Source organism: Zalophus californianus, chromosome 8 (assembly GCF_009762305.2).
Source record: "Zalophus californianus isolate mZalCal1 chromosome 8, mZalCal1.pri.v2, whole genome shotgun sequence".
Classification (NCBI taxonomy): Eukaryota; Metazoa; Chordata; class Mammalia; order Carnivora; family Otariidae; genus Zalophus; species Zalophus californianus.
This window is the reverse complement of record NC_045602.1, coordinates 35,452,919-35,471,648: the sequence shown is the minus strand read 5'-3', so window position 1 is coordinate 35,471,648 and position 18,730 is coordinate 35,452,919. Positions and strand designations below refer to the sequence as shown.

At 57.4% G+C, this 18,730-nt stretch overlaps 1 protein-coding gene across 4 annotated transcripts; it reads left to right on the top strand.

Annotated features, from left to right (window-relative positions):
* The first annotated feature begins 5,881 nt into the window (after nucleotides 1–5,881).
* ARID5A (AT-rich interaction domain 5A) lies at nucleotides 5,882–18,430 on the top strand. 4 transcript variants are annotated; one of them, XM_027623063.2, is made up of 7 exons: nucleotides 5,882–5,997; nucleotides 12,991–13,106; nucleotides 14,803–14,941; nucleotides 15,301–15,353; nucleotides 15,847–15,944; nucleotides 16,201–16,360; nucleotides 16,773–18,412. In XM_027623063.2, exons 1-7 carry the CDS (start codon nucleotides 5,994–5,996, stop codon nucleotides 18,009–18,011), a joined length of 1,809 nt encoding a protein of 602 aa, XP_027478864.1. In that variant the 5' UTR covers nucleotides 5,882–5,993; the 3' UTR covers nucleotides 18,012–18,412. The 4 variants fall into 4 exon arrangements, with proteins under 4 accessions (XP_027478864.1, XP_027478866.1, XP_027478863.1 ...); XM_027623062.1 differs by lacking the exon at nucleotides 5,882–5,997 and adding an exon at nucleotides 8,821–9,697; XM_027623064.2 differs by lacking the exon at nucleotides 5,882–5,997 and adding an exon at nucleotides 11,438–12,315.
* The last annotated feature ends 300 nt before the right edge of the window (nucleotides 18,431–18,730 follow it).

Sequence of the window (18,730 nt, the reverse complement as noted above, 5' to 3'; positions counted from 1 at the left end):
CCACTCCCCCTGCTTGTGTTCCCTCTCTCGCTGTGTCTCTGTCAAATAAATAAATAAAATCTTTAAAAAAAAAAAGTGCCTAACTCAATTGCAAGAGTGAAGGTGCGTAAGGACCTTAGAGCTGGGCTTGGCCTGCCTTAAACTTCAGTGGCTCTAAGCTTCAATGACTTTATGCTGCCTTGGGGGACCAGGGCCGGAAGCCAGTGGGAAGTCTCTGGGCCCCAGAGGCCTTACCTGGTAAGGACCCAGAGTGGGAGGATTACCTGTGTCTGGCTCACAGCTCGCACTCAACTCCTGTGATTGGCCCTGGAGGGGCCTCAGACAACAGGCTCTAGAGGTGAAGAGGCAGCTTCTTGATCAGCTCTCTCTCCCAATTCATCATAATCCTGCCCTCAGGACGCCAAAATCTGCGCTGGTGGTCACCCTGGCCCCAAAGACTTTCCTGCAAGTTTCAGGGAACTCGGCACCTCCCATGAGATCGGAGACCCCCCTTTTCTTCTCCCACGTGTCCCCAGGCCAGTCCCCAACCCTTGACTCCGACGGTAGACCTGCAGCTGCCGAGATATGAACTCTAAAATCCAGGAGGAAGTGGGGGACACTGAAGAAGAGTACCCTAGCCCCCTCTGGCCCAGTCCCCCACCGTTCACCTTGCCGGGCTGCCCCCACGAGGAACACCGATTCTTCCGACAAGGGGCAGCCCCAAACTTTCCCCGAAGCACTTACCAACTGGTCAACTGAGGCCTGGCGGACGTCCCCCCCATCCCCCCCATCCCCCCCCCCCCCCCCCCGCCACTAGCTGGCTGCCCGCTCGAGCCCAGGGTCCAGCTGTCAGGGCCCTGGCATCCAGCCCCCGCCCCAGGGCAGGGCCGAGCGGCGGAGGAGCGCCAGCCGCGCCCCCTCCTGGCTGCGCTCCTGGCTGGGCCTCTGGAGCCTGCCTCTCCCCCTCTGATGTAAACTGATATTTTAATTCTCTTACAAGGAATGGTGTTTAGAGAAATGACTTAACCGGATTACTCATCGTCTATAATGACTTGGCCTGGCTCCGAGGCTATTCCTAGACATGACGCTTGAGGCTTTGATTCTTTCTCTTTTCTCTTGCTACCTTTTTTTTTTTTTTAATACCAAGAAATTACAGCCTTGTGCCCGCGGCGGCCCCGCCCTTACATGCCCCTCGCACGGCATCCTGGGAGACGTAGTTCTATCCTATCGCCGGCCTGCCGCGCCGCACCCCTGGCTTCCCGCATCTCCGCCAGGTGCCAGCGAGCGGCGGGGTCCAGCTTGGGAATCTGCCTGTGATAAGGGACCCTACAGCAGAAACTCCTGTTGTGCGGTGATTGGGAAAGTCACTTAACCCGTACATGCCTTGGTTTACTCCTCTGTCAATTGGGAGACAGTCATACACCATAGGGTTGAAGGGACAAGTGGGATCTTACTTTAAGTAAAGAGGCTGCACACACCCCACGTTTTAAGAAGTCTTTGTCCTGTGCCTATGTACTGACCTTCAGTCTACTTACCACTTTGTATTACAGAGTGACGTAGAGAACCAGGCTTTAGTTATTCCTGTCCCTGGGGCTTAATAGGGTCCTCGCACGCAGTCAGCTTTTCCTTACCCCTTACTGTTTGCAGATGAGCCTCCGAAATTGTCCAGCACCAACTCTGCTCCTCGACGCCCTCGGCTGTAATATGGGGATAAATATAGTGTCCACATCACAGGGCAAATGAAATCATCGAGGTAAGATGCTTGGCGAAACGTCTCATAAACACTGGTCCAAAGCATGGCACCCTCCTAGCTCCAGGCTGGGGCTCAGAAGCCTGAAGAAGGGATGGCTAATTCCCTGCAGTCTATGAGATTGACAAGGCTACATCTTCTGATCCAAAAGATCAGGACTCTGTTCTGGTTGTGGTTGTGTCGTCAGTGTCTAGCCCAGGGCTGGTATACAGTCGGACCAAGTGTTGGATGAATGAGTAAATCAAAGATTACCTGTGCTTTCCAGAGGAGGGAGCCGAGGCTCCAACAGGTCAGGTGACTTGCCCAAGGCCACATAGCTGGGCTGTCTGTGTAGGGATGCAAACCCTCATTTTTTCTCTTTGTTGTCCCCCTCCTTCCCAACACAGGGGAATCAGCTTTCACCCTTCAGGCCCAGGAAGGGCAGAATCTCAGGTTTCCACCCTGTTAGGCCCTTGTGGGGTGGAGGAGCTCCCGGCCCAGGCCTGGCCCAACACAGGAAGTTTCTCCCCATTCAGCTGAAGGGCAGGGTTAAGAGGTGGGGGTATGGTGGGGGGTCAGAGGAAACGAGTAGCTGACTGTAGACATGGCTCCCTATGTAGGCAGAGCTGGGGAGGCTAGTTTTCACGTGCCCTGGGGGAAAGTGGCCAACTCTCTTCCGGCTGGAAGTTGGGCCCTTGGCGATCTCAATCTTGGCTGGATCCCTGTGCCAGCACCACACCTCCTCACTCCTTCACCCCCAGCAGGTCCCCAAAGGCTGAAAGCTATTCTTGGCTTTTTCTAAAAGAGGCATTTGAAGGCATGAGCCAATTTTTTCCATTCCTGAGCTTGGGTATCATCTATTTCGGGCGTTTGTTGTTTTCCATGAGTTGCAATGCCACTGTGAAGCCGGCCTTTCCTGGACAGCTAGCACGAGGGAGCGAGGCAGGAGCAAGGCGGGGCCAGGGCCAGCAGTTAAAAATACTTCCCGCTTCATTTCTCCTTTGAAAACAAAGCCCTGGGGGCCTTTTGCAACTGCTGAGCCTGGGAACAGAGCTTCCCAGGGCAAAAACTGGCTGTGCGTTGTTTCCTGAGTGAACTGGATGGGTTCATGTGGGTCCCAGAAGAAGCAACATTGACGTGCTGTGTGACCTTGTGCAACACACTTAACATCTCTGGGCCTAGTGGTCTCCTCGCTAAAATGAAGCCAGGTGGACAGATCTTGAATGGGTCCTCCAGCTCTGAGAGCTCCAGGATGAGAAGCACCTCCAGGGCCAGGTTTTCTTCCTAGAACTGGGCCAGCAAGGGGTGATGTGAGTTAGGGGTTAGGAGAAGGCAGCTTTTAGCTTTAGCTCAGTCTCTCGGAACACTTTGTGAGCTTTGGGCCCTGAAAGTGTCCTAAGGTGGTCCTGAATGTTCTCAGAGGGTTCATGTAATTGAAAAAAAAGATTAAACACCATCAAAGAGGGAGTTAAATAAAGACACCATGGTAGATCCACACCAAGGCATGCAGCACAGGAGTTTTGAGACAGGCAGATCTGTGTTCTGACATGGAGAGATCTCCAAAATCTATTGTTGGAAAAAAGGCAAGACTGGAATAATTAGAATTGTATCATTTGTTTAAAAACACACATAAAACAAAGCTAAATATTTTTCTACGCCACGGATGCATATATTTATGAAAATACATAGGGAAGGTTCTGGAAGATTTTACCCAATCTGATAATAGTCCTTATCTCTGGGGCATGGAGAGAAATGATTTTAGAGTGGTGTCAGAGAGGAGTGATTTGTTTATAATGTTTTACAGGAAGAATGCATTTATTAGTGGGGTTTATTTGTTTGCTTGTTTGTTTTTACTGACACACGGAGAGACACCAAGACATTGATGGGCTAGGTGACTCCTCTCAGGCTGTCCTGGGCTGGGATCCTCTGGGCAGAGGGTGCAGTGGGAGGGGGACTGTGGGCAGGAGCTGGAGGTGTGTGACATAGAGGCTGGAGCAATGGAAGTGTTTATACTTTTAGGGAGGCAAATGGAGATGTTGTTCCTCTGCAAGATTTATTGGCCATTGTAAATTACATTCTATTGCAAACAGTTGCCTCAGGAGGCAATTAAATTTAGATCATATTGTTCTCAGGTTGGCAGAGGCAGGCGTTGACTTGCTGAGGCTTTGCACAACAGCCACTGTCTGTAAGAGTGTGGTCGGCTGCCTGGATGGCAGAATAACCCTATTCCTTGGTGGGATGAGCTGCTGCTTTGTAAAGTAGTGAGTTCCTTGTCAGAGGGGGTATCTAATCCGGGAGGGAGGATCTGCCTAGACTATGACCCTGAGGGGAGCACGTAGGTCTCTATCCCGAACCTTAGGCAATCAATCCTTATAGAATGGGCGAAAGTGGGACTAGAAAGGCCATTCAGCTTCCTGATGGCCTTCTATTGTAGTGTCTGCCATCCCACCACAGCCTCAGCTGTCCTGGAGAGTTTGTAAACGGGGACGTGGGGTACAGTATTACAATCACCATGACAACAGTTGTTCCGGGCGGTCACTAAATATGGTCAAGGATGTGTTTGTTACTAAATCTACAGGCACTGGCTCTTACAGACCACTCCATTATGGGGGAGATAAGGGAGCTCAACCGAGCCTGTAGAGAGCTTCGCTTCCAGGGTCACCAACCTGCAACCCTCGTCCATTTGTTTGGGGTGACAGGTGGACAGTAATGGGTATGAAAAAGTTTGGTCGGTGCCCGGGTTATGAGGGCTCCTCAGCCATCTGAATTTAGCTCAGACTCTGCCACTTACCACTTGTATCACTTGAGCCAATTAACCTCCTAGAGCCTCAGTTTGACCCTATAAAATGGGGACAATGATGACGGGAAATACCTAGAGTTGTTATAATAGAACTAATCAACAAAAAATATTGTGAGGGCCTACTATGCGTTAGGAACAGGGTTCAAGTCCTAGCTAGTCAAATGTTGAGAACTTAGCCTCTTTTTTTTTCAAATTGTGGTAAAATATACGTAACATAAAATTTACCATTGTAACCATTTTTAAGTGTACATTTCAGTGGCATTAAGTACATTCAGGCCACCATCCATTGGTGCTTTTTCATCTTGCAAAACTGAAACTCTGTACTTATTAAACAACTCCCCATTCCTCCCTCCCCCAGCCCTGGGCAACCATCATTCTACTATTTGTCTCTATGAATTGGACTCTAAGTACCTCATATAAGTGGAATATAACAGCATTTGTCCTTTTGTGTCTGGCTTATTTCACTGAGCATAGTGTCTTCGAGGTTCATCCATGTAGCACATGTCAGAATTTCCTTCCTTTTCGAGGCTGAGTGATACTCCCATTATATGGACATACCACAGTTTATCCATTCATCTGTCCATGTCCATGGTTGTTCCTACCTTTTGGCCGTTGTGAATGATGCTGTGAGACCTTGGGCTCTCAAAGGCGAGCCTGTTTCCTCTTCTGTGCTGCGCACCTGGCTAACTAACTCCTCCCTTTGGTGGAAGCTGATGCAGCCAGCTCAGCAGCTCCTCTGGTGCCCATCCCACCCTAACCTCACCCTCAGCTCCCCAAGCAGGGGTCATGCCCCCTCGTTGGAATGCTTTGTAGCTGCCAGTCTCTGTCCTTGCGACATTTATGGACATTGGCCACAGTGGGCAGGCTTCCTGCCCCAAGGGTTTTTGGGACCCCACAGAACTTTGACCAAAGAACTTACTTGCTAGTTTGGGCTGGGGGCCTTGTTTAGCTAACACCAACCACCTCTACTTCTGTGTTGGTCTGGGTGGGAGTTGGAAAATACCCATGACCCAGTTCAAGACAAAGTCAGAAGCACTTTGCTCACCCCACTCTGCCCCAGCGCCCTACTGACGAGCAAGGAGGAATTTTCCAAGACTAGTTTTCGAACTAGTCTTGAGGCACAGGCAGCAGTGATTCCTGGGCGTCCTGCCTCAGCCCCTCTAGGCGAAGAGCCTACTTCAGGTACCTGGGTCTCAGAGCCCGGGGAGACGGAAAGCGCACTACAACTCCCAGAGGCCCCCGGGCTCAGGGGGCGGCCTCCGGGCTCAGGGGGCGGCCTCCGCCTCCGCGCGGAAGAATTGGGCCCACCAACCGGAGCCCAGAGCGGGGCGGGGGCGGTGCCCGGGCGGGGCGGGGCGGGGCGGGGCGGGACGGCGGGGAGGCGGCAGGCTTGCGGCGCCGCGGGCCAGTTGCGCGGAGAGCGCGGGGTCGGTGAGCCGGACGTGCGGAGGGCCTCGGGCGGGCGCCGAGGGACCTCTCCGGGCCATGGGTAAGCGGCTCCGTGGCCTGTCCCGGGATGGGGCTGGGGGCCCCGCAGAGGGGGCAAGGTTGCCCTGCCAGATCCCCTCGGGGCCCTCGTGGCCGTCGGGGCCGCTAGGAGGGGCGGAGCGGGGCCGGGGATGGACTCCAGGGCGAAGGCGCCGGCGACCTAGCCCGGCCTGGGGCGCCAGCGCCCTTCGCCCTGCGCGGGAGGGGTGAGGCTGGGTGTCGGCGCACACTCTTCGAAAAAAAGGAGAGACAAAAAGTTTTGGCGGCCAGGGGCTTCCCGGACGTTTATCTCGAAACTCTTTTCGTCGTCTTTTGGCTGAAATTTACCAAGTCCTGTACGGTTCTGTCATCCCACTTCCTGCTGTGGTTTCAATCTCGAGCTGGTCTCAGCTAATTTGTTGTGACAGGCTGTCCGCAGCAGTTTCTCTGCCTCCCCGCCCCCATTTGCCCCCCCGCCCCGCCCCGTCACATCCCCGCGGTTCTCAGAACTCGCCGGCGCCGCCGAGAAGAGGCACCGGGGTCCCTGGGCGCGCGCGGGGCGCTTTCCACTGCGGCCGCCGTTTCCTGAAAGTGACTCTGCGCGGGTTTTGAAGAACTTGCTCAACGCACTTTGAAGAATCAACTGTTCCTCTTTCAGCGGAGGGGTGTTCTGATCCTTCGGCGGTTACCGGCTTCCCGCCCCCTACCCTTTCTCTTTCTCTTTTCTCTTCCCTTTTTTCTTTTCCTCTCCGTTCTCTCTTATTCTTGTCTCCTGTCCATCCTCTTCTGCCCCTGGCGGGAAAGAAGTAGATTCCCTCTTTGCTGTCGTCTTCTTTCTTCTCTTTCCTCGGGTCTCCAGATGGGACAGGGTGGCGGCCCCTGGAGTGATGGGGATTGAGAGTTGAAGCTCAGGTTGCGAGTGTGCGAGGAGAGATGTTTGGCTTCGCGCTCGGCCGGCCGGAGCTGCGGGCGGAGTGGCCGCATCTCGGTCCCTCCGCAGAGTGTCCCGGGGTGGTGGGGGGTGCCCTCAGGCGGGATTCAGGTCCCCCAGCCCCGCCGACGTGGGTGGGAGGGTGGCGGGGCTTTCCAAGCGCCGGACCGCGAGGGCTCAGGGTGCGGGTCCGGGGGCAGGCACTGCGCTGGCCGGGCCCAGCGGCCCTTTGTTTGCGGGGTGGTTTGCCGGCCGGGAGGAGTCTGCGGGGCCAAGGGGAGGCCAACAGGTGCTTCCCGCGCCCTCCGGAGGACCACTGTTGGGGGTGTCAGCGTCTCTACGCCTACATGCCCGCGGCGGCAAAGGAGGGGTGGGAGATTGGTGGCTACAGAGTCTGGCCCCAGAGAGTGGAGTTCCAGACCCAGAACCTTGGGCACCTGCCTGGGGCTAGAACTCGGAGTGGCAGAGGTAGGAAGGACCTCAGAGGATCAGGCCCTCTTTCTCTGATATCCATTCAGAGAAACTGAGGCTCAGAGTGAGGTCTGGCAGTGAGAGAGGCAGGCCTCCAACACCTCTCCCCTCCCTCTTGCTTTCCTGTTACCTGGTGGTAAACTGGCCAGGTACTGCCCACACTCCCTGGTGGGCCCCGGGGGTCTCCGGGTGTGGGGGTGGGCGGGGGGGAAAAGCAGTAGGCGGTGGAGTGCCCCGGGCAGGAGTTAGGCAGCACCCTCCCTCCCTGGCTGTGTCTCTACTCTTGGGCCATGTCTTGGACAAGCCACGGTGGATTGGGAACACGGAATATAGTTCATGGGGACATAGGAAACCATCCATAGGTGAACTGTTACTGTTACTAATACCTCCCAGACTTGGAGAGACAGGACAGTGGGGAGCCTAGTCTGGAATAGGGTCTTTTAGGACATACCAGAGCTGGCAAAAGGGGGACAGGCATCCCAGTGGAATTAGGAGATGGTAGTCTTACATTTGGAGACCCCATGCCCCCTCCCTTTCTATATTCCTCTCAAGACTGTCATCTTGGCCCCTGCTGCCTCAAACCCTGTGTCCCCCTTGCCCTGGCTGGGACACTGAGGCAAGGCTGGGGCAGAAGCTGGACCCTGTGCCTTCAGGGGTCCTATGTCCTGCTCGGCTGTCCTCAGTGCTGGCTGGAGCACAGCCCCTTGCAGCTCCTCCCTCCCCAAACTGCCCACTGGAGAGAGCTCCACGCCGAGCCTCCTCCGCCAGGCAGCTGGCTCCTGGGCCACAGAGAGAGGACGGGCCGCCTCAAAGGCTGTCTTTGTTTCAGCTCCGGCTCAAACTAAGAGAAACTTAAGCCAACAACCTCGGGCGAGGTGGGGCCGTTTCTGCTGGTTGTTATTGGGACTGCCGTTACCATTATTGTCGTAATTGACGCAGTGCTCCCAGTGGGTGACTTTTCATGAAAGGAAGTGTTGCTTCTTCCCATCACACCAAGGGTAAATGGGGCGGGTCGGCCGAGAGAGGAGGGGGGAGGGAGGGAGCAGGAAAGGGAGGGAGGGAGGGAGAGAGCGAGGAGGGTGCAGTCTGGCACTAGGTCTCTGACTGGCTCTGTGGCCTTGAACTAGTCACAGCCCAAGCCCGTCTCTGTACCGGGAGCATCTGAGAGCAAGTAGCTCATACTGCACCCCTGTGGCTGTTCATGGAGCACCTGTTCCCTGCCCCCACAGTGCTCTGGACAGTGAGACACAGAGGGGAGTGAGCAGGACAAGCAGACCTCAGATCTCCCCGTGGGGGGTGTGTGCACACACACACACTTGGCTGTGGTTTGTTTGGGAAGCCTTGTTTCTCACTTTGTTCTTAGAACATCAGGCGCATGGGGGTCCAGCGCACCCACCTGTGGATGGGGAAACAAGCAGTACCAAAGCAGTGGCTGACTTGGTGAAAGATGCACCTCTTTGGAGACAGAGCCCCTTCTTGCCCCAGTGGGTCTGCCTCTGCTGAGAAGCTGAAATCAGATAGGAGCGGGGCAGGAGAGCCGGGAAGGGGCTTGAGATAAGGAGCTTGGTGACTCCCTGCTTCCATTAAAAACCCTAGATCTCAGGGGTCAGAGCCTTGGGATAGTCCGATTGCACTGGTTCTGAATCCCAGCTTTGCCACTAGGAAGCTGGGATCCTTATATGTTGTATCTGTAAAAAGGGGGAGAGAGTATCCATTGGGTGGCTAGATTCTGTGAAGCAGTGTCCAAAAATGCCTAGTCCAAGGCTCACCAGGAGCACTGATTGGAGGTGGTGGAGTGTATAGTACGGAGAGGGAAGTAGGGAATGGCTTGAGAACAAGAAGCCTTTCGGGGAGTAGCCTCTTTTGGAGTTAGTTACTTAAACCAACCTCTTCACTGCTGTGGTTTTCGGACCTGGGTGTTAAGCTTGACTTCAACACAAGCCATGGAGTTAAACAGAAATCAGGTTCCCAATGCCAGAAGGGCCTTGGGCAGTCTCCCTGCCCAGCACTCTGCTGCCCCTCCTCACTGCCTGGTGAGGCACTGGGTCACCAGGGTCCAGGGGCTCATATCCTGGCCCAACCAGCAGCCCCCTGCCCTCTCCCTAACAGTGGCAGGAGGAAACCTCAGGGGCTGTGGACCAAGTCCTACTGTAGGTTACCAAAGCTTTCTCACACTATTATCTAGCTGCACAAAACCTGAGGAATAAGCTCAACAGGAAACACACAGGGCCTTTAAGAAGGAACGTCTGAGGACAGCAAGGGGAGATCTGAATCTGTGGAGACGTGCAGTCCTGAAAAAGGAAGATGCCATATCAGAAAGGTGTTACTTTTCTTCAAAGTAATTGCTAAATTTAAATGCAATTCAACCAAAACCCCAGTGGTTTGTTTTCTTTTTTTAAGGGAATGTGATAAAATTATCCTGAAGTTCAGAAAAAAATGATTTAAAAAGACTAATGATGGGGGACTTGTCCTCTGGATAGTAAGCTGTTTTACAATTAAAACAGTGTGCACCAGTGCCAGCCTGCCACGGTGAATGAAACAGAACAGAAAAGTCCAGAAACAGTTTCAAATATGTTCCTTATCAGCCTTTAGATTATGGGGAGAGTAGCATTTCAAATCATTGGGGGAAGGGAATCACTCAGTCTATATTGGGACCACCTCACCATTGGGGGGAAATATGATTAGATCCCTATCTCACACCTTATAGATTCCAGATGTGTTCAAAGTAAACAATGAAATAATCATCACCATTATTGTCATTATTGCTTCTTGGATGGAAAAAGCAAAATGGATCCACCTCCCCATTACAGTAGGGCATGGGAGGCTTTGTGGGCAAGAGCAGGAAAGGAACTCTGTGGCTCCTGGCAGCAGCATTCACTCCGGAGCAAGTGGGACTCTCCTGCCTCTTGCAGGCTAGATGTGGCTGGGAGCCTGGGATCGCTGGTCCCTAAGCCGCTTCCCTCCCCTGCAGAGCCAGGAGAGCAGCCCAGCCCTGTGTTGGCTGCACTGGAAGGTGGGAGAGTTGGGAGCCTGGCAGGCAGGGGGGCCCTTCTGTTGCTTGTGGCAGGCGTCTCAGACTTAGTTTTCCTAGCAGAACCCTTTTCCAAATGAAGATTATCTGGAACCCTGGTCTACAAATGACTGGGGAAGGGAGGGTTTAGGGGAACCAGGGACAGAGGGCTTCCTGGAGAAAGGGGGGGCTCTCCCTCAGCTAAGGCTGTGGAAGCGGGGGGGCCAGGAGGCCCTGCCAGGGCAGAGAGCATGCTAGCTAGCTTGGTTGGGAGAGGAGGGAGGCTGAGTTCATTTGGGGACTCAGCTGGACACAGAGATAAAGAGACGTTTCCCTTTGTGGCTCTAGGCAAGAGCCTGAATCTTTTTCCTGTCTGGGGTTAAACAGCTCAGATTGGTGACCTCCTTTCCAGGTAATCTGAGTACCCGACTCCAGCAGGTTTCCCTCAGTGTGGCCCAGGCAGAGCTCACCGACTCTGGAACCAGGCAGAAGGGATAGAGGTCCTCAGGTCCAGTGGCTCTCAAACTGGCTGCCCTTTGAGATCCGCTGGGGAGCTTTAAACTCTGATGCCCCTTGCAGAACCTTAAATCAAACTGGGGCGGGGGGTGGGGGACACAGTCATCAGTGTCCTTGAAATGCTCCCTGGTGATTCTAATGGGCCCTGGTCCTACCACCTTATTCTTTGGAGGCCAAGGGTGCAACTTGCCAGGGGCACGTAGCAAGTTTGCAGGCAGGCTCCAGTGAGAAGCTGCTGTAACACCCCATGGAGGACTCAGGATGGAGCCAGTTCTTTGAAGCTGGGCCAGGGGGAAAGAAGGCAGAGAGGGTGTGAAAACAGGGGGAGGGGGCGGGGGGGAAAGGAGAAGAGCTGGGGGAAGCAGGTGCGCCAGCGACCCGGGAGACTTCACCAATTCGGGGGCAGTGAGCAAAGGACTCAAGGGTCTTTCTCCCATTTCGCGGAAGGGAAGACTGAGGCACAGAGTCACACGAGAACTCAGGAAGAAAGGCATCAGCCTGCTGGGTGGGGTGGGCGGGTTCAGTTGTTAACACTTAGTTATTTCTGGATATTGACCGTGTCTTGATTGGTCAGAAGCCAGCCTGAGAGGAAGGCCCGAGTGTCTTTCTTTTTGACAAGCTTTCGCATGGGTTTCTCCTCCAGGCTTATTTGGACTCTCCATCAAGGCTCCGCAAATCCTGGTGGTAACAATGGCAGCCACAGTGGTGGCCAGGCCCGGCCATTTGGCCTGGTGGTCAGACAGACCTTGTTTTGAGCCCGGGTCTCCTAGGAAGCCTCTCTGGCTTCAGTTTCCGCCTCTTTTAACATGAGCTCCCTCCTGGGACTAAATAAGAGAGCATACGTGGAAGAGCCAGGGCCCCACCCGGCAGGATCCAGGCGTCACAAGCCCTTGGGTGAGCAGCTACTGAAGGGCACGCCAGCCAGTGGCCAGAGGTTCTGGCCTCGGGGCGTCACGCTGGTCTGGGTTTATGGCTGTTACGGAGATGTTTTTTCTCTCTAGGACAGGAGGGGACTCTCACAGGTGCCAGCAGGAAGGATTTCCTGAGCTGGAGCAAACCAGGAGAATGGGACCATTCACACTAGGCTAACAAAAAGGAAAGGCAGGTTAGAAGGAAAGGAAGGGTGATCTGACGACATGGGCTCCGGAGCTCAGGTGCCCTGCCCGCCTGTCAGCATGCCTGTTCCCCATTCCGGGGGTTTTTGCAGGTTTCTGCAGCCATCAGCTCATGGCTGCCCTTAGTAAAACCCAGCCCTGCCCCGTGCAGGTTGTTGGGAGACACGGTCCCTCTCCCTGAAACCTGGCAACCACTGTGCGGGGTGCTGGGAGGCCTCACTGAACCGGTGCGGTGGGCAGGACTGCTGTGCTCGGCTGGGGGCTGAGAAGGGCCGCCCAGAGGAAGTGGCTTGTCAGGTGAGACCTGAAGGGTTACCAGATCCTTGCAGGTGGGAGGAGTAAGTGGCCTCTTTAGGGGCAGTTAGAGCTCTGCAGGCACCCCTGGAAAGGTCTGATGTTTCATAACCAGGAGCTTCCAGTCTTCTCGATGATTCCTGGAGGATCCAAGCACCCGCCCTGGTGCCTCTGGACTCACAAACACGGAACCTCAGCCGCTTTCCCAGTTCGGCTGAGGTGCTATGAAAACGTTCTGCCTGAGTGTGGGGCAGGTTTCGGAGACAGGATTTCCCTGAGCACCACAGCCCCACCCTTCACCCTCCTCTGACTTGACCCCAGGGTGGTTTAGGGTTTCCCTCCCTCCCTCAACGTGGGGAGCTGACTGGAACAGAGGAAGGAACAGCAGCAAGCATGGGGCCCGGTTGGGGGTGAGCCCCGCAGAGAGGAGGGAGGGCAGAGTGGGCCACTAGCGGGAGCCCGTAGGTGCGTGTGGAGGGCCAGCCTGCGTGCAGTCAGGGACCAGGGGGCGGAAGGAAGAAGTCGCTTCCCACCTGGCAGGTTCTGATGGGGGACGGGAGGACCCTTCACCTCTCCTGGAGGACCTCTCCTCACTGCCTGTTCTTCAGGCCTGCATCTCACGTGCTCTTTCTCTCTCTCCCTCCTCTATCTCCCTCCCCGTTGCTCCTCTCCTTGCAGCACCTCCTGTCAAAGCGAAAAGGAAACAGTCAGAGGAGGGTGATCCCCTGGACCCATCTGTGTCCCCCCAACCCGATGCTGAGCAGAGCAGAAGCCAGAGCCCTGTCCATCTGGAGGTGAGTTGGGCGACCCCTGGGGAGCCTCCTCCCTGCCTCCCCCCCCGCCATGCACAGCCTCCCAGGTGAACTTGGGGACTCCCCAAGCTCTCAGGAGGGCGTGTTCCCTGCCCTCCAGCCTGCAGAGCCAGGAGAGGGGCCCAGCCCTGCGGTTTCGGGCCTGCATCAGGAGGTGTGGGAGCTGGGAGCCTCCGACAGGAGGACCTGCCCATTACCCCTGGCAGGGGTTTCAGACCTAGTTTTCCTAGCAGAACCCTTTTAGCAAACGATTTGCCTGGATCCCTGATAAATAAAACAGATAAAAGCACTCTTTTAGGATAAACCACACGTACATCCATGCATCCCTCCAAGTTCACAGCGTGAATATCAAAGTCACTGAGCGAGACCACTGAGGCCATTTTGGTGAGTGTAGTCTGAGAGGGAGCCATGGGTGACGTTGTGGAGCGTTGGCCTCAACATCCAACCCTTTTGGCCATTTGCTTTGGTGGCACAGTCTGGAGTAAGAATCCTGATCCACGTAGAAGAGTAGTTGCAGATGGTAACAGTTCTTTTTTTTTTTTTTTTTTTAAAGATTTTATTTATTTATTTGAGAGAGAGAATGAGAGAGAGAGAGCACATGAGGGGGGGAAGGTCAGAGGGAGAAGCAGGCTCCCCGCTGAGCAGGGAGCCCGATGCGGGACTCGATCCCGGGACTCCAGGATCATGACCTGAGCCGAAGGCAGTCGCTTAACCGACTGAGCCACCCAGGCGCCCCATGGTAACAGTTCTTAACAGCTTGCGTGGAAGAGTGGATTCACAGGAAGAGCGGCCGTGAGAGTGCCTTCCTTCTGAGGTCTGCACCAGACCAACTGCCGGGGTCCCCCCATAGGTTACGGTTTCTTAGGTGACTCATGAGTTCGTGTGCCATTTGTTATCAGGGGTCAGAAACACTGCAGTGGTACTTGAATATTTTGGGAAGACACGGCTCTCTGTATCGTTCCCGGCCCCGATGACTTACGTCCTTCCGGTGTTTGGGCCCTCCCCATCCAGGACCTGGGAGCTGTCTGTTCTCCAAGCCCTCGGTCCCAGCCCAACCATACCCCTCTGCCCTGAGCCACCAACCAAATGCCTTGGCAGAAAATGCCCCTCTGGAAGCAGAAACCGAAAGTCCTGCGCATCTGACAGTGGGGTGTCAGGAACCCGGGATGGGGCTTCGCCACCCTGGATGCAGCATGCAGACTGGCAGCTCAGAGAGGCAGCCCACCACAGCAAAGGCTCTGTGGACACACGACCCCGCAGTGCCAGAAAACACCAGGCTTTGACCACAGTCTGAGCCTGCCACCAGGAACTCACAGTCTGGTAGAGGAGCTGAGATGCAGATACAACAAATCTAGAGCAAGGTAGAGAGGCGGTCTGTGCCTGCAGAGAGCCCGGAGAAGCTGCGGGGCTGCTCCTATGGCCGTCTCTGGAGCCGGGCCCCTGCGGACCCTGACCATGGGTTCTGGGCACTAACAGCTGACAGCTGCACCTTTCTGATGCCACAAACAGGCACTCCAGCCCAGAGCTGTAAGCTGGGCGCCGGGGGCCTGCTCCTTCCTATGGGAGCCTGGGGTTGGGGGCCACACCCCTCCTCCTGCCCCAGCAGCCAGCCATTCCGCCTGTCCCCAGCCACCCACCAACTGGGGGCTCATCCCAACGCCTCCTGTTCTTTCCCCAGGACTCCCCCGAGGCAGGCGGGGAGCGGGAGGAGGACCAGGAGCGGGAGGAGGAACAGGCCTTCCTGGTCAGCCTCTACAAGTTCATGAAGGAGCGACACACGCCCATCGAGAGGGTGCCCCATCTTGGCTTCAAGCAGAGTGCGTCCCTGGGGCAGGCAGGGAGGGGGAGCCCGGCAGGGGATACCATCCAGGCAGGGTGTCGGGCAGGCACCTCCACTCTGGGCAGCCCTGGGCGATGCCAGCCCACAGGGGTTGCACACAGAAATGACGCCCCCCCCCCCCCCCAGGTGCAGGGCTGCAGTGGGTGGGGCCGGATTTCTCTCCTCACCGGCCACCGGGCCCCCAGTGCTCAGGGCCTGGCCCAGCCATTCATTGCGGTGGCCCTGTCTGGGCATGTGCTGGTTCCGTGCCTGCCTGACAGGTCCACGGGAATGGGCTGCTGGCTGCCCCTTCCTCCCACAGAGACTGACAGGGGCCCTGCCCTCTCTCTTCTCCAGTTAACCTGTGGAAAATCTACAAAGCAGTGGAGAAGCTGGGGGCCTATGAGATGGTAAGGAGGGTACCTCTGAGTCCTCAGCATGTAGCATCCCACAGCCCATCCCCACTGTGTCCTGTGGGGACCCGGGGAGGAAGAGCCTTGTCTGGGGACAGAGCTGTCCTCACAGCCAGACAGGAAGGAAGAGACAGGGTCCCAAATCCTGCCGCTTCCGCAGCTCTCCTGCATGCTGTGGGGGAGAAGGCCTGCCTTGCCCGCTGGTACTTTGCTGCTCAAAGCAAGTTCTCCTGTCTTCCCTGTGCCCCCCCCCCCCGTGCCCCCCGTGCCGGGAAAGCTGCTGCGCGGGCAGTCAGGCGGCGGCCCCTGGGAGGGAGACCTGGCTAGCGGCCAGGGCAGCCCCCCGCCCCCCCCCCACCGCTGCTGGAGAAGCAGTTGCAAAACTGCAGTCCTTGCCCCCATCCCTGCCAAGTGGGGGCCTGGAGCTGCCAGGACGCCCCCCCACCAGGGGAGTGCACACCGGTCGTGCCCTCACGCGGTGCCCTTGCAGGTGACGGGCCGCCGCCTCTGGAAGAACGTGTACGACGAGCTAGGGGGCAGCCCGGGCAGCACGAGCGCAGCCACGTGCACACGCCGCCACTACGAGAGGTACGGCTGGGCGGAGACCCCGGCTCCAGGACACCTTGGCCTTTGGCCCCGAGTGGGGCCGGGAGCGGGGTGCGGTGGGCACACACCAGGAGCTGCCTGAGCGGTGTGCGCTGTGCTCATCCCAGGCCAGAGCTCTGCACGGCGGCCGGCAGGGGTGTCCCCGGGGCGGGGAGGCCAGGTGGGCCCAGACGGCGGGGAGGTGTGGTGCGTGCCTGCCAGGCCGGCCTCCTGGTAGACACGCTGGCCTCCTCCTCAGGCTGGTGCTCCCGTATGTGCGGCATCTGAAGGGGGAGGACGACAAGCCGCTGCCCCCCTCCAAGCCCAGGAAGCAGTACAAGATGGCCAAGGAGCCCCGGGGGGATGACGGGGCCCCTGAGAAGCCGAAGAAGGCCAAGGAGGAGAAGCGGTTGGACCAGGTAAACCCTGAGCCCGCCTGGGGCCACCAGCGGACGCTGGGCCTCCCTCTCCCCGCCCGGGCCATGGCTGCAGAGCTCCCTGCCCAGGGATACCCAGAACCTGCTCTGAGGGCAGATCCGGGGTGGGGGCAGGGGGGCCTCCGGGGCAATGGTTGTGCAAGTTCAAATGAGGGGCCACGTCGGGTCTGAACTCCAGTCTGCACCTCGGTCACCAGGCCCCGTGTCCTGATGCCAGGCTGTGTCTGTTCAGAGGCCAGGATGCCTTTGGGGACCTTCTCACAGAGGCTCCTGGGTATGCCTCTGCACCACTGCTGCCACGGGGGTCGTGTCCCGTGCCCCCCCCCCCCCCCCGCCCCCAGTCAGGGCACACGGCTCACAGCCAGCCCTGAGGCACGGCCTTTTCTCCTTCTAGATGGTGCCTGGAAAGACGAAAACAGACGCTGCCCCTGACCTGGCGCGGCTTCCCAGCCAGGAGCCCCCCCGGGAGGGCCCGGAACAGCCAGGCCCGGCCCTGGGGCCCTCTCTGCCCTTCGTGGGTGCTGGAGGCTGTCCTGAGGCCTACAAGCGGCTCCTGGCCACCTTCTACTGCAAAGGAGCCCACGGCATCATGTCTCCACTGGCCAAAAAGAAGCTCCTGGCCCAGGTGAGCAAGGCAGAGGCCTTGCAGTGCCAGGAGGAGGGCTGTCGCCATGGGGCAGGCAGCCCCCATGGGGACCCCCAGGCATCCCCGGCTGTTCTCGTCCCAGAAAGTCCGCAGAGCCCGGGAAAGCCAGCGGAGAACTCCAGGCACCGGCTGACCCCTCAGGAGGGATTACAGGCCCCAGGTGGCAGCCTCAGGGAGGAGGCTCAAGCGGGTCCCCGCCTGCCGGCCCCCATCTTCACTGGCTGTTTCCATGCGTACCCCACTGAGGTGCTGAAGCCTGTCAGCCAGCACCCCCGGGACTTCTTGCCCAGTTTTAAAGATGGGGTGCTCTTGGGGCCTCCTGGCAAAGAGGAGGGCCTGGCGGTGAAGGAGCCCCAGCTGGTGTGGGGCGGGGACGCCAACCGCCTGTCTGCATTCCATAAAGGCAGCTCTAGAAGGGGCAGCCCCTACCCCAAGCCCAAAGCCTGCTGGGTGTCCCCCATGGCCAAGGTCCCTGCCGAGAGCCCTGCTCCCCTCACTACCTTCTCTAGCAGCCCAGGCCTGAGCAAGAAGCGCAGCCTGGAAGAAGAGGGCTTGGCCCATGGTGGCAAAAAACTGCGGGCCGTGTCTCCCTTTCTTAAGGAGGTGGACACCAAGGAGTGTGGGGCCAAATCCATGGGGTCTGGCTTGGCCGTGTCCTGCCTGCTGGGCCCGGCGCTGGGGCCTGCCCTCCCCGAGGCCTATAGGGGAACCATGCTGCATTGCCCGCTGAACTTTGCTGGCACCCCGGACCACTTAAAGGGCCAGGCCACGCTCCCCTTCAGCCCCCTGGTCATCCCTGCCTTGCCGGCCCACTTCCTGGCCACAACAGCGCCCTCCCCCATGGCCACGGGTCTGATGCACTTCCCCCCGGCATCCTTCGACAGCACCCTTCGCCACAGACTTTGCCCAGCCTCGTCTGCATGGCACGTGCCACCTGCCACAACCTACGCAGCACCCCACTTCTTCCACCTCAACACCAAGCTTTAGGTCCGAGCCCGCAGTGCTGTGCTGTGCTGTGCAGGGTCTGAAATGGCCTGCGCTGGGGAGGCACTGCCCGGGGTCTGGGCTGGAGCCTGGTCCCCAGGAGAGCTTGGCTGTGCGCAATGCAGGAACGTGCCCCTGTCTGGGCAGCCTGGCACAAAGAGGGAGGCCGTGGGAAAACCAGGTTTGTCTCAAGGAAGCAGCCTAAGCCCGGGGCCTCAGTTGTTGTGGGGCCTTGGGAGAAGACAGTGCTTGGCTGGCAGCCCCCAGCTAGGTCCCCAGAGTGGAAGCCAGGAACATGCTGAAGGGCTGAAGCGCTGGGTAGCAGCTTGAGGTATCCAGGCTGCCCATGGAAAATCCAATAAAAGACGAACGTGAATCCACCTGGCCCTGAGGTGTGCATGGTGCGGACCTTCCCAGGGGTAGGGGAGGCTGGGGCGTGCTCATGGCTGGGGGAGCCAAAGAGAGAGAGACCTACGAGCATCCACTCAGATCTGAAATACCCCCACCGAAGAGAGGGACCCAAAGCAGAACTCAGCCTCCTGTTCATACTTCAGCGGGTGGTGACCTTTGTCCTGTGCCTTCTACCCACTTTCATAGGAGAGTCTCAGCACAGCTGCCTGTTACCTTCCTCATTATACAGGTGGGGGTCTGACATTCAGAGAGGGCTGGCGACTTGCCCTTGTTCCCCCAGCAAGGAAGTGACAGCAGAGTTAGGCTCTTGG

Bases quoted from the DNA above. Each gene is read 5' to 3' on its own strand.
- ARID5A (XM_027623062.1), top strand. The intron at 13,107-14,802 runs GTGAGTTGGGCG...TTCTTTCCCCAG, and splicing joins AGAGCCCTGTCCATCTGGAG to GACTCCCCCGAGGCAGGCGG. The intron at 14,942-15,300 runs GTGCGTCCCTGG...TCTCTTCTCCAG, and splicing joins CCATCTTGGCTTCAAGCAGA to TTAACCTGTGGAAAATCTAC.